Here is a 13,340-nt window from a genome sequence, read left to right as displayed (position 1 = left end):
GCACAAAATGGCCGCAAAGTCAGGGCTCGCTCAAGCGGCCAATAAAAAGCAGCGTTGTCATAGGGAAGAGAACATCACTGTTTTCAATTGGTGACAAGGTTTGTGGAGTCCTATTTTTTAAATAAATTTAAAAAAAATGAAATATAAAAGGGACAGGCACTCCTATATGCAAAAAAGTGACATTTATTGACTCAATAAATTTCACTTTTTTGCATATGGGAGTGTCTGTCCCTTTTTTTCCTTTTTCTGTATCTTTTTGGACAGTATGCACCCTTCCTTTAACCTTATTTTTTTTATTTTGTTTTGTGCGTGCCCTGTTTCTAACATAAATATAAATATATATATTTTATTTTTATATATATATATTTATTTTTATTTTTTTCAGGGGGAACTGTTGCTTCAAAAGAATTTTAACAAATGTTTCTGTTCTTTGCGCAGACCTGTCAACGTTCACCAATTTTCTTGGGTCTCCCTGATTTGGAGTCAGTCATTCTCATTGAATTTTAGCATTAGCATCTCAGACTTTTACAGCGTCTCGTGCCAAAGATAAGCCCCTATGTTCACCAAGTTTTGGGATTCTGGGAAACACAATGGTAGCATCGGTCCTTAGAGGTTGATATCATCTCAGCTTATGATGTATGGACATATGTAGTCACAGCTCTGCTTTGGGTTGTCCCCAGAGGGTTACTTACGTGGAATTGGTATACTGCAGGAATCCAAACTCATCTCGTTGACCATCGGGGCACAGAGATTGCATTACAGGCAATATCCCGGCCGAAGTCAAGGGAGCCGCAGTGTAGAAGGCTGTGACGGGGGATGAGATAGACAGGTGAGTGGAGTGTCAACAGAGAAGGACAGGTGAAAAGGAAGAGAGAGTCAGGCTGGGAGAAAGAGTGAACGGAAGAGGGTGATGGAATAGGAGAAAAGGACACGAGTGAGAGTGGAGGGGGGAAAACCGAGGGGGGAGGGAAAGGGAGACATTCTGGGGAGGTGAGAGAAGGGGTGACAGGGCAGTCAAGAGTAGAATGTGGGAGAAAGGTTCATGGGGCGAAGATTTGGGAATAGGCACAGAAAGGGTAGCGAGTGGAAAAGAGGGGAAGAGATTTGAGAGGGAGAACAAGAAAGGTGGGGAAGTGGGGAATGAAAATGGACAGATAAAGGGAAAGAGAGGGGGAGAGTCTCGGACAGAGAAAGAACGAGAGCGGAAAATGAAAGAATTAGAAAGAACTAGGTTGAAATGAGGAAAGGGGCAAAGAAAGACGAGGAATAAGTAGAGAGCAAGGAAAGGAAGAGCAGTATTAGCCAATTGTCCTTATCCCCTTAGTGCTGCAGAGCCAGGAACTTAGAGTGTGGCTGATATCTCCAGCACTGCGGGGACCACAGACTCACAGCAATGGAAAGGGTTAAAAGCAGGGTTAGTTAGACATGGTTCCAGAAGTCAGAGGCCACAATCTACACCCCACACGTGCACTCAGAATTAAGCCTCGGGAGGTGAGATTTACAGAATTTGCTGTCCAATTTGTTCCATATCCCTAAGGCAGGAAACCAGGAGGTCTCTTTGTAAGCCCCTAAACTCCTTGAGGGACAGACCAGCCCTGCCTGTGATGTCTACAAGCAGAGGAGGCGAGATCTATCGCTTCAGGGCCTTGTTATTAGGTGCGGAAAAGTTAACGTGCCATTTCTCTGGGTGACAACATGGCTGCCCTTGTGTCAAACCCTGCCTGGGTTTAACCCTATCCTGCCCTGCAATGGAGGGGTTACTGTGTGCTCATTTGCATGCCATTACCCAGAATCCATGGCTGCAGTGGAAGCATGGCATGCTACGAAATCGTGGTGAAAGACAGGGTTGCAGACCTGTCAATGCGCTCACAAGTGATACTTTTATATAAATATATACAGAATGATGACACATGGCTTCCATTTGACCCACCTAGCATGCCACTTCCTTGTACGGTCTTGGCTTTATTTTTATCCCTGGAATGTTCTCCTTTAAATAAAGAGCTGGTATTCTAACCCTAGACCTGATTCGGATGCTGCGTTGCACCCATTTTGGCAGACACACCTCACATACATGGAACATGCCTGGTCCATAGGAGGCATTGGCATCACGCGTACAGATTAGAAAAACGTCACAGAGTTATTACAGGAGGGAAAGTAAGAAATGTTACTAAAACCAACTCCATGTCAGCTAGAAATTGTGATCCACTGCTCAACCCCCCCCCACCCCCCCACCCCCTCTTTACCAATTATAAGTCGATAAATGTAACGTTTCCCCTTACAGAAGACCAGTTACAGCAGGCAGTCCTTCCTGGTCAGTTAGTCGCAATTATTCCACCATTTTTGTTGTTCCAGCATCAACTCTGAAAATAAACAGCTGGACCCGTCTGGGGGAAAATCACCCAGATTTCATCATTTCTTTGGAGCTGAACTTTAATTCACCAGTCAGAAAGCGGTTAGATTGTGAAATAACCATGTAGGAGGGGAACCGACTAAACTACAGAAGGAGCTTTCCATCTGGGTGTGTCAGGGCTCCTATTATGAAGCCCTAATGAAAAACCACACCGTTTTTCTGCCGAGGACTTTCATAGCCCAGCAAACCTAGTTTTTCCCCCCGAATCTTTTTTTTGAACCCTGTGCTAAGATGGACTTGAGCTTTAAGATGCATGGTCACAAAAACCCTACACCAGCTACCCAGTTTACCAAATAATGTATTTCGGCAATTGTAGCCCCTGGTTTTTCTTTGACTGAAATGCTAATGTCAGATCAGACCGGTTTTAAATATGTCAGCTCTGCATTGCAATGCATTGTATCTCTAATACATTGAGCTGCAATCCATGCCTTGTTCTTTACAATCTCCTAGATATACTGAAGTACAAGTCCGTCAGTGTGCTATGAATTACACCCCGATCACAAAGGCTATTTAACATGGAGATGAAAGGTAGCAAGAAGACAAAGCCATTCTATGGTACAAGCTGGCACGGCATGATCCCAGAATGCCTTGCTGCACGCAAATCAAAATAAGGACACCACTAAACAACTTACAGACTGTAGCATGCGGTGTCGAGTTTGAGTCAGGCAGTGATGTGAGGGAACGAAAATTAAAAACATATTTAAGGAAAAAGAAAAAAAGAAAAAAAAAAAACAACACATTAAACAAAAATTAAATAAAACGTTCACAAATGTAGATATTCAATGACAAAGATGAGTGCTGGTTACTAAAGACTATCCAGAGACATGGGTAGGTATCTTTGCATGTAACCCCTTCCAGGGATTTTAATCGCTACTTAAAAAGTACTAAATCTCCCCTACTCAAATGTGTGTGTTTTTAACAACTTTGGAGCCAAACCACACTATTTGTAGTTCCAAGGATTGGGGACCCCCTACCCCCCAGAGATACTTTTTATATGCCTGTGTTTCTGGTCCCTTTTGGGAAATCAATATGGCCCCCATCCAAGCCTCGCTTTCACCGGCCAATAGGAAGATGCAAAGTCATCAGAGCATGACATCGCAGCTTCCTATCGGATGCCTCCGGCAGCCGTCTTGAGTTTACCGGCGCATAAAAAAAGGTAATTATCAGAGACTGGAGTCCCCGGAGCTATGAATAGTGGGGTTCAGCTCCTGGGGAACCCCCTCTTCAATAGTCCAATAATAGAGGGATCGCTGATGTAAAGCTGCAGTCCCAGCAATATCCTACATGTGTGTTTTTTTTAATTAAATCAGTTCTGTACTATGAGAAAATACTTGCAGCATTTTTTTAAAAATACCTCTGAATTACATTTTTAATGTAATATAATATAACAAGCTTTTTTGTTTCTATACCAACATTTACAAAACCACATCCTCTTCCGAAACAGGCTCTGACACACCCCTGTTTGAGCCCCGCCCTCTCTCTAGCAGTGCACCAATTGTATATAGTGACTGCCTGGTCACATGATCTTCCCCACAGAACTTTGCATCTTTGGTCCTCTTTTGCTGCACTGACAGCCATTTAGTGAACCCCCGAGCCGAATCTTCGCCAATGGATCACAGGAGAACGGATTGATGGGCAACCTAGCTAATTACTTATTGTATGGATTGTATTGATGCACATATTAAAAGGGGGGGGGCGGCAGCTTGGAGTGCTGCTTGAAAGCCATTTTTAATATATTATAATTTAATGCATTTTTGTTTCTATAGAAACCATTTACAAAGTCACATCCCCTTCCTCTTCTGAGACAGGCTCTGGCACACCCCTTTATGAGCCCTGCCCTCTCTCTAGCAATGCACCAATTGTATCTAGTGCCTGCCTGGTCACATGATCTCCCACACAGAACTTTGCATCCTGGGTACTCTTGTGCAGCCCTAACCGTGAATTAAATAACACCAGATTCGGTGATCGATCACAGGAGAACGGATCAATCGGCAATTTACCTAAATCACTTGTCAGTGTGCAGATTGTATCAATCCACATATTGGACAAAACTGTTATTTTCTTTATCTGTGTGTGAATAAATGCTATGTAATGCTAAAAGCCAAGTCTATCTTAAACCCTACCAATATATGCCAAGTGAAAATAGGTACAAGTAGGGACGAGATCAGGACTCCATCTGGGAGAGTCTGCCTGGGGTGGGGGGGCTGCTCGTTTCTCATTTGACACCCAAAAAACATTGTGATTAGCTACGGTTCCCTGCAATAAAAATGGGAGTAGGGGGAAGTGGGAAGGTGTTTGAAGCCGCCGGTTTATAGGAGAGATGCATCCTCCTTTGTCGCTTTGAATTCTACATTATAACCAGCGGACGATAATTGGAAACCCTATTGAAGCGCCATTGTTCAAACGCACTGCACTAATGACAGAGATAATTGGTGTGTGTGTGTGGGAGTCTCTCTATGTAACCGAGAACTGATACACTTCATTCCTCTGTCAGTGCGGGGATAGAGGAGCTTACAATTATCCCATAACGTTTGCAGGATGTGTATTTGTGTTGCCCTTTGTGGTGTTAAGTGTGTAATTAGGGGCCTGCGGCTCTAATAAGGTGAAGGGTCCCGCTTCGCCCAATCCCTGTACTGAAGCTCTATAGGGCTCTAAAATACGAAGTAAAACAGTTACAGATGGCTATCATTAGGTATAGGACCCCGAATATATACATTGAGGGGTGTGTGCAGCAAACTCCACACCCCAAGAACATTTTAAGGCTTTCCTGGTTCTTAAAGTCCCACACCTGTGCATTCTGGGATATCAACGCGTTACTTATTTGAACCAAAGTATAAACACATTACTCAGTATGGTACTTATTCACTAAGCCAGGGGTGTTCAACTCCAGTCCTCAACTACCCCACCCCCCCCAAATATGTCAGGTTTTCAGGATATTCCAGCTTCAGCACAGGTGGCTCAATTAGTGGCTGGGATATCTTGTATACCTGACCTTTTGGGCAGGGGGGGCTTGTGACTGGAGTTGAGCCCCCCTGCACTAGGCTGGGACGTAATTTCCCAGTGCTGGAGAAGAGTTTCGCTTCATACAGATTAATGGGATTGACATCTTCTCCGTTCCAGGCGCCCGGCTTCACAGCATATTGACAATCCGGGGCCTCTCGCTGCAGCCAAATCCTCCTCTCTGCCAGGCATTATAATCCTTAATGCACTTCCATTAATCACTGCACAACATGTACAGTCTCTGCTTAGACTGTATGCCTTTCAGCCAGCAAGTCCCTACATCGCTTAGCATAGCACAATATACACCCTCTGCACATCAATCTCTACAGGCACACCAGGAGTCCCTGCCCTGGAAAGCTTACAATGTAACCGTCTTCTCAATTGCAGGTCATTACCCAGAATCCTTGGCGGCAGTGCAAGCATTGTATGCCATTGCCAAAAGATAATGGGGGGAAGGCAGGGTTGCCGACCTGTCAGGCGTGTGAATATGCTCACAAGTGGAATTTTTATTGGAAGCCAATTAACGGATATGCAAGTCGCAATGTTTTGCGGGTCCCCGCTGGCAGCCATGGGGTTAATGGACCAACATCATTTTACAAGCGTTCATGTCAGAGACCAAAAAGGAGAAGAGACGAAAACGTAGCGCCCAGAAGCTTGTTAATGTAAAAATGTTGTTAGTCCGCCATCACAATCCCCATTTCTTTCTATAGGTATGCGAGGAGGACGCAGTAGACCATAAACAAACATCCCCTAAATCTGTTCTGCTTGAGGAATCTGGAATTAAAGGGCTCGGAGGCCTCTCCAGCACCAGAGAGGTGAGACGTGTGTTGCAAAAGTAGTTAATTCAATGATTTGCATCTGTTGTCGGCTCCAGCGGAAGCCAGTGTTTAACAATCAGCGACAACACGTATGAAAAACGGCTTCGCCTGCAAAAGGCATCTAATCTGCCTGTTGGCTCCGGAAACTGAAGGTCGTGACTTCCAATCTCATAAATGTCAACATCTGAGCTCATTAAATGAATACAAAATTATATATATCCCTGGAATAACTCATGTAGCAAGGTACTGCTCACAGTTTTCAATTTGTCCCAGTATCTGAAGAGGAGATTACACAAGCGCTCCTCAAACTAAAGCTAAGCAGACAATGCAGACCTGATTTACTACAATCTAGGTTCCTACGACTTGGTGCCCCAGCCATTGCCAAACCAATTGCTTCCATAGTCAACTCTATCCTGTCTGCAGGCCATATCCCTAAGACCTGGAAAACTGCCAGAGTTGTCCCAATCTTCAAAAGTGGGGACAAAAACACTGTCTCAAACTACAGGCCAATCTCACTTCTCCCAATCCTATCCAAAGTCATGGAAAAATGTGTCCACTGCCAATTAAGCGATTTCTATACCAAGACAAATTTCCCTAGCCAATTCTAATCGGGCTTTCGACCCAAACACTCCACCGTAACTACCCTGCTTAAAGTTTGCAATGAGATCCAGTGTGGAATGGAACGGGGACAACTCACTGGTGCAGTTTTCCTAGATTTTGCAGAGACTTTTGATACTGTTGATCATGTTATCTTGCTTTACAAACTCCAGAGCCTGGAATAGGGAAACATGCTTTAAACTGGTTTCAGTCCTACCTATCAGGTAGATCCCAACATGTGTCTCTCAGGCTCTAACTCCAACCCCTTGGATATCACCTGTGGCGTTCCGCAAGGCTCTGTTCTGGGGCCCCTACTCTTCTCAGTGTTCATCAATGATCTTCCCACAGCTTGTAAGGGAGCTTCAATACACATGTATGCAGATAACACAATCCTATATGCACACAGCCATAGCCTCTCCAACCTTGAACACGTACTTCAATCTGACTTTTTGAGACTTGAAAATTGGATTTCCCAAAACAAACTGTTTAAAAACCCTGACAAGACTGTAACAATGGTATTTGGACCAAGGCTAAATTTTTAAAGCTTCCAATGACTGAGCTCCAGATCAGAACCAACGCTAACACCACCCTAACTCCTGTTGCTAGTTTTAAATACTTGGGTATATGGTTTGACTCCCATTTAACATTTGGGATGCACATTGATACCCTGACATCCAAAACCTATGCCAAACTAGGTGTACTTTATAGGAACAAATCCTCCCAAAGTCTGCTGGTCAGAAAGCGTATCACACAGCAGATGCTAATGCCAATTATCGACTATGGGGACATAGTATACAGCTCGGCACCTCAAACCCACCTTAGCAAACTTGATACCCTCTACAATTCAATATGCAGTTTTGTCCTCCAATGCAATTACAACACACACCACTGCGAAATGCTCAAAGAACTTGATTGGTCATCACCTGAGTCTAGGCGCAAAGTTCATCTCTCCTGTCTCGCCCTCAAATACTTTCTGGGCAAGCTACCCAGCTATCTAAACAAGCTCCTCACCCCTACCACATGCAGCACTTATCTGAGATCTGAGATCTGACTCCAAAAGACTGTTCATGCCAAGGTTCAGCAAAGTATCCGGCCGTTCCTCCTCCTCTTACAGTGCACCCAAAACTGGAACAATCTACCAGAGACTCACAGCCTCCACCAGTCTAAGTTCTTTCAAAACTAAAGCTGTCTCACATTTAAACCTGGTCTGTAACTGTTACATACGCCTATAATATATATTATCTTTAACTGTGCATGCAATGTCTTATATATAATGTATACCCTGTTCTTTTAATGTAACCATGTATTTGTCATCATAACTCTGTGCCCAGGACATACTTGAAAACGAGAGGTAACTCTCAATGTATTACTTCCTGGTAAAATATATAATAAATCAATAAATAAATAATAAGTATGTATGACTTGTTTATGTAAAGCACTTTAAAAGTTTAACATAATTAAAAAAAAATGTGAGACCAAGTAAATCAGTTATGTAGAATAGGGGCGCTCACCTCATCCCCAGTCCCTCCCAGAGGTCGGGTTTTAAGGATATCCCAGATTCAGCACAGGTGGCTCAAACAGTGGTTCAGCCAAAAGACTGAGCCACCTGTACTGAATCTGGGATATCCTTAAAACCTGACCTGTTGAAGGGGGAGGGCGGGAAGGAAGGGCTTGAGCACTGGAGTTGCGCACCCCTAATGTAGAATACTAAAAAAGCAACAAGCACGTGTGTAACCAGAGGAGGGGCAGTCCTACATAGGACTAATGACACGGATATATTTAAAAGGGGCAGAACCAGTCGACTGACGCCTTCTACAAATAATTTAAGTATAAATATTTTCAAATAGATTTCATTTACAAGGCGGCTTGTCAGTAGGAGCGGCGGTTGTCAATCTGTTTTAATCAATCACCAGGTAATAATGTTCATTTATGACCCTCCCCCCTGCCAGCACGTGTCGGCACAGCCTGATCTTCATGTCCCCAATCACTGCCAGGAAAGCTCTCACTAATTATTTGAAAATACTTCCCTTAGCCTGCTCTTTTTTTACTCAATCAATCATTCTTCTTTTAACCTATTCAGATGTTATTGCCGTGAGATCACGACGCCGCATTGCGCCCCCCTCACTGGCTGGCAGCCAAGGAGCGATTCATTTCTCTCAGCCGTCACTTCAACGGTTTAATTTACTTTGACTGGGGTTTCCCAATGATGTGAAAACAGTACCGTATACCAATGTAAGGATCCCACATCGTATACAGTGAAAGAATAGTCCAGGGATCGAACCTACATTAAAAGGCGTCAAGGCCGTTCCTGGATCTTTAATCAAAATCTTATTGTTGCACGGAAATGTTGAATTGCTAATGTGGGATTATTAAATTGAGATGTTACAGTATTTCCCCAAGATTGTGCCCTGAATCATTCCTGTTTTGATGATACAGTACAACCCAAATCTCTCTCTCTCCTCCCCCACTCTCTCCTGTCTCCTGTCTCCAACTGTCTCTCCGCAATCTCCTCCTGGATGTCTCACTGCTACTTGAAATTTGAGATGTCCAAAAAACCAGAATGAGCATTCTTTCCCCCTTCCACTGCCAACGCTACACCAACCCTCTCCCTCACGGTCAATAACACCACAATCTCCTCAACACTTCACGCCCGCTGTCTGGGGGTCATCTTTGTTTCTGATCTTTCCTTCATTACAGCAGGGCCCCGGGTATACGACGGGTTCCGTTCCAGGGGCCCGCTGTATAGTGAAAATCGCCGGAAAGCGGATCCGGCGATTTTCAGTTCTGTGCAAGCACAGAACGGCATTTTTGCCGTTCTGCGCATGCGCAGCCTATGGTCTGCGCGCGCAAACTACGGTATGCGCGCGCATACAACGGTCTGCGCATGCGCGCCGGGCGCAACCGCCCATTCTACACATGCGCAACTAAGGATCAAAGATGACGGCCCCCTTCTCGTTGCCGCCGTATCGGCGGATCGCCAAAAAGCGGATCGCCGAGAAGCAAGGCCCTGCTGTACTCTCATTCAGTCCCTCACGAAGTCCTGCCGCCTCCACCTCCGAAATATGGCAAAAATTATTTTCTCATTCATGATGCAACTAAAATCCTAATCCACTCACATCCACTCACTCATCATGTCCCGCCTCGTTTCATGTAACCTTCTCTTGGCTGACATTCCCCTTGTCCGCCTCGGAACTCCAATCCATCCAAAATGCTGCTACTAGACTCATCTACCTTACTCACCGCTCCACTTCTACTACGCCACTAGGCATATCCCTACACTTGCTTCCCATAGCCTCTAGAATTAAATTTAAAACTCTAGTAATGATTTACAAAAGGTCTCAATAACACTGCCACCCTCCTTACAACTCAGCCCTCATCCACAAATACATACCTACACGCCTCCCTACGTTCTGCCCACGACATCCGCCTTTCCTCCCACCTTCTCTCACTCTCACCTCCAAGACTTCTCCTGTGCTGTTCCCTCCACCTGGAAATCCCTAGCACGCACCATCAGACTCTGCCCCAGCTATCAGATATTTAAAAACTCCCTGTAAACTCACCTTTTCAAGGAAGCCTACCCGCCATAACTCTAACATCCAATTCCCCATCCCCTCCAACCCCATTGGGACCAGCTGTGTAGCTCGACCCACCCTATGTAACATCCCCTCTCCCCCCAAAACCTTAATGGCTTCAGGTGTCCGACAGGGTCATATCCTAACCCGAGCCACACCTTATCCTGCAATAAGCAGCCACCTTCCTTCCTGGTTTCAACATTGTCCCTCATTCCCTCTATTTTGTAAGATCCCACGGGCAGGACCCTCATTAACTCTTTAAAATCTGTTTGTGCATGTTTGTCCTCACTTTTATGTAACCATAAATAGTTTTGCAACATACATAACTCTGTACCCCATTGCGGTATATGTTGGTGCTTCACAAATAATAATAATAATATTATTATCATTTAATAACAACTTTGGCTGGCTTTTTTTATTGTAGGTTTGTGTCTCTGGAGAAGTCACGAATGATAATCAGCATTTTTGGGACACCTTGTTCTGGGGACATAAAAATTTAACAGGGGGACTTTTTCTTGGAGAAAAGGACTTGTGCTTCTGCGCTAACCACATTTCTGAAGATCTTTCCTGTTGGTCCGTTACAAATGTCACAACTTACAGGGGACTTGGCATTTTAAAAGTGCCTACCTTCCTTCACGTGTATGGTGGGCTTCTTTTGGCGCAGCCCCAGCAGAATGAAGAAGAGGACCAAGGGAATGAAGATTTCGAACGCCAGCACCCACTGCAAATGAAGCAGAAAGGAGACAGAGTGACCAAGAGAGTCGAATGAAGGGTTTAATGTTTTAATGGAGCAACTCATGCAATTTCTAAAATTAATTATCTGACACAGGGTTGAAGCAGGGGGTCCTTGGAGCTGGACCCCATTAATTTGAGCTCCGGGTATTCAGATACAGACTTCCAAAGGGGGTGCCGGTATCGCAACAAATTTTACCGCGTCCCCTGGGTCAATAGGAATTAGAACCGGACGCCATGGCTTCCTATTGGCCCGCAGTGCACAGGGCTTTGACATTCCGCCATTACATGAACCCTGGTTAATGAGCGGAGTGGCTACGAGCACCCCCTATGGAGGTAAGTCACTCCAAAAGCAGGGGATCCCCATAGCTGAGATTAATGGGGTTCAGCTCTGGAGATCCCCTGCTTCAATCACAAATTAAAAAAAAAAAAAACACGGTTCAGGTACATTTGACAAATAATAATCTTTTGGGTGGGATTGCGGCCTGAACACTAGAGACCATCATCCTTTTAACAGCACTCACTGCAACATGGACATTGTGTAAAAATGGTACAGCGGGCGATTGAGTGTTTTAATAATTTTATGAGAGAGGGAGGAGAGAGAAAGAGAGAGCAGAGAGAAAGAGAGGGAGGAGAGAGCGCGAGAGAGCAGAGAGCGAGAGAGTGCGAGAGAGCGAGAGAGAGAGAGAGAGAGAGAGAGAGAGAGAGAGAGAGAGAGAGAGAGAGAGAGAGAGAGAGAGAGAGAGAGAGAGAGAGAGAGAGAAAGAGAAAGAGAAAGGGGAGAGAAAGAGAAAGAGAGAGGAGAAAGAGAAAGGAGAGAGAAAGAGAAAGGAGAGAGAAAGAGAAAGGAGAGAGAGAAAGAGAAAGGAGAGAGAGAAAGAGAAAGGAGAGAGAAAGAGAAAGAAAGGAGAGAGAAAGAGAAAGAAAGGAGAGAGAAAGAGAAAGAAAGGAGAGAGAAAGAGAAAGAAAGGAGAGAGAAAGAGAAAGGAGAGAGGAGAAAGAGAGGGAGATACATATATACACACACTTCTATATATATTTTTTCCTCGGAGCGGGGACCTAATCATTACATATTGTTTCAATAGGTTTTACGTTGTATGTACTTAATAATTTGTTCTTGCACTGTGCTGCAGAGTATAATCGGCCCCATATAAATGAAATATAACATATGCGCACACCACTCTCACTCTACGTATAGTCACACGTCTCTCTATACATACATATACGCACACGTGTGCGGCACAAATGGGTGCCGGTTTCTACCATGCAGTGCGGCAGAGTTGTTCCCATCCCCCAACCATTCGATAAAGATTAATTAGACTAATATTCAGAAGCAGAACTCTCTACAGCAACCTCGTTAACCCCCTGGGATTAATCAGGGAAAGCACAGAGGCTTCAGCCCGATGATTGAGGAAGCCCGTGGCAGGGACGTCAGAGAAGGGAGGGGAGCGTGAAGCCACATTAATCAGGGTGTGTGGAGGAAGGGCCGCAGAGGGGGCGATCGGAAAAACACCGGGATGAACATAAACATGTTGTGTGTTGGGGTTACCTTAGAATGACAGACCTCATTAGTAATGTGCTCGACTTTAAAAAGGGATCTGCATTTACTAAACAAACATTAGGGGAAAGCGCTTTGGACTGGATTTTAGCGAACCTGAACCACAGGGCCCTCAGGAGCGGACCTGCAGAGACACCCCACCCCCATATCCTAAGAATGAAGGGTTTTGTCTACTGGGCAAGAATACCAGTGGACACACAATGGCGACAGGGTAGGGCAGGGGTCATCAAACTCTTAGTCCAAAAGAGCCAAATATGAGTAGCACGGCGATTTAGAATTTTTCAAAGAGCCATAAATATATTTTTACAAATACGGTTGATTAACCGTCATCACATCAGGCTGTCCCCCCATCATTATTCCCCCCCATCACATCAGGCTGTCCCCCCATCATTATTCCCCCCCATCACATCAGGCTGTCCCCCCATCATTATTCCCCCCCATCACATCAGGCTGTCCCCCCATCATTATTCCCCCCCCCCCCATCACATCAGGCTGCCCCCCCATCATTATTCCCCCTCATCACATCAGGCTGCCCCCCTCCCCCCCCCAGGGCCGCCAACAGAAATCATGGGGCACGGGACAAATGAAAGGAGCAGGCCCCCCCCCCCCGAACCCATAGCGCACCTACCACGAAAAAATATCTTTTAGCACGC

General features: G+C 45.0%; 1 protein-coding gene across 1 annotated transcript in view; it reads right to left on the bottom strand.

The window, feature by feature from the left end:
• The window catches only part of ABCA2 (ATP binding cassette subfamily A member 2), a 119,135-nt gene that overhangs the window by 61,754 nt on the left and 44,041 nt on the right, over positions 1 to 13,340 (bottom strand). The window contains exons 3-4 of the mRNA XM_075579072.1: positions 11,025 to 11,118; positions 693 to 804 (exon numbers count right to left, since the gene is read on the bottom strand). Of these exons, the coding sequence (XP_075435187.1) occupies positions 693 to 804; positions 11,025 to 11,118 (206 nt within the window). The remainder of the gene's footprint in view (positions 1 to 692; positions 805 to 11,024; positions 11,119 to 13,340) is intronic.

The sequence above is a fragment of the Ascaphus truei genome, chromosome 21, assembly GCF_040206685.1.
Source record: "Ascaphus truei isolate aAscTru1 chromosome 21, aAscTru1.hap1, whole genome shotgun sequence".
NCBI lineage: Eukaryota > Metazoa > Chordata > Amphibia > Anura > Ascaphidae > Ascaphus > Ascaphus truei.
Note: the sequence above shows the minus strand (reverse complement) of the source record. Positions and strands in the feature narration are given on the sequence as shown.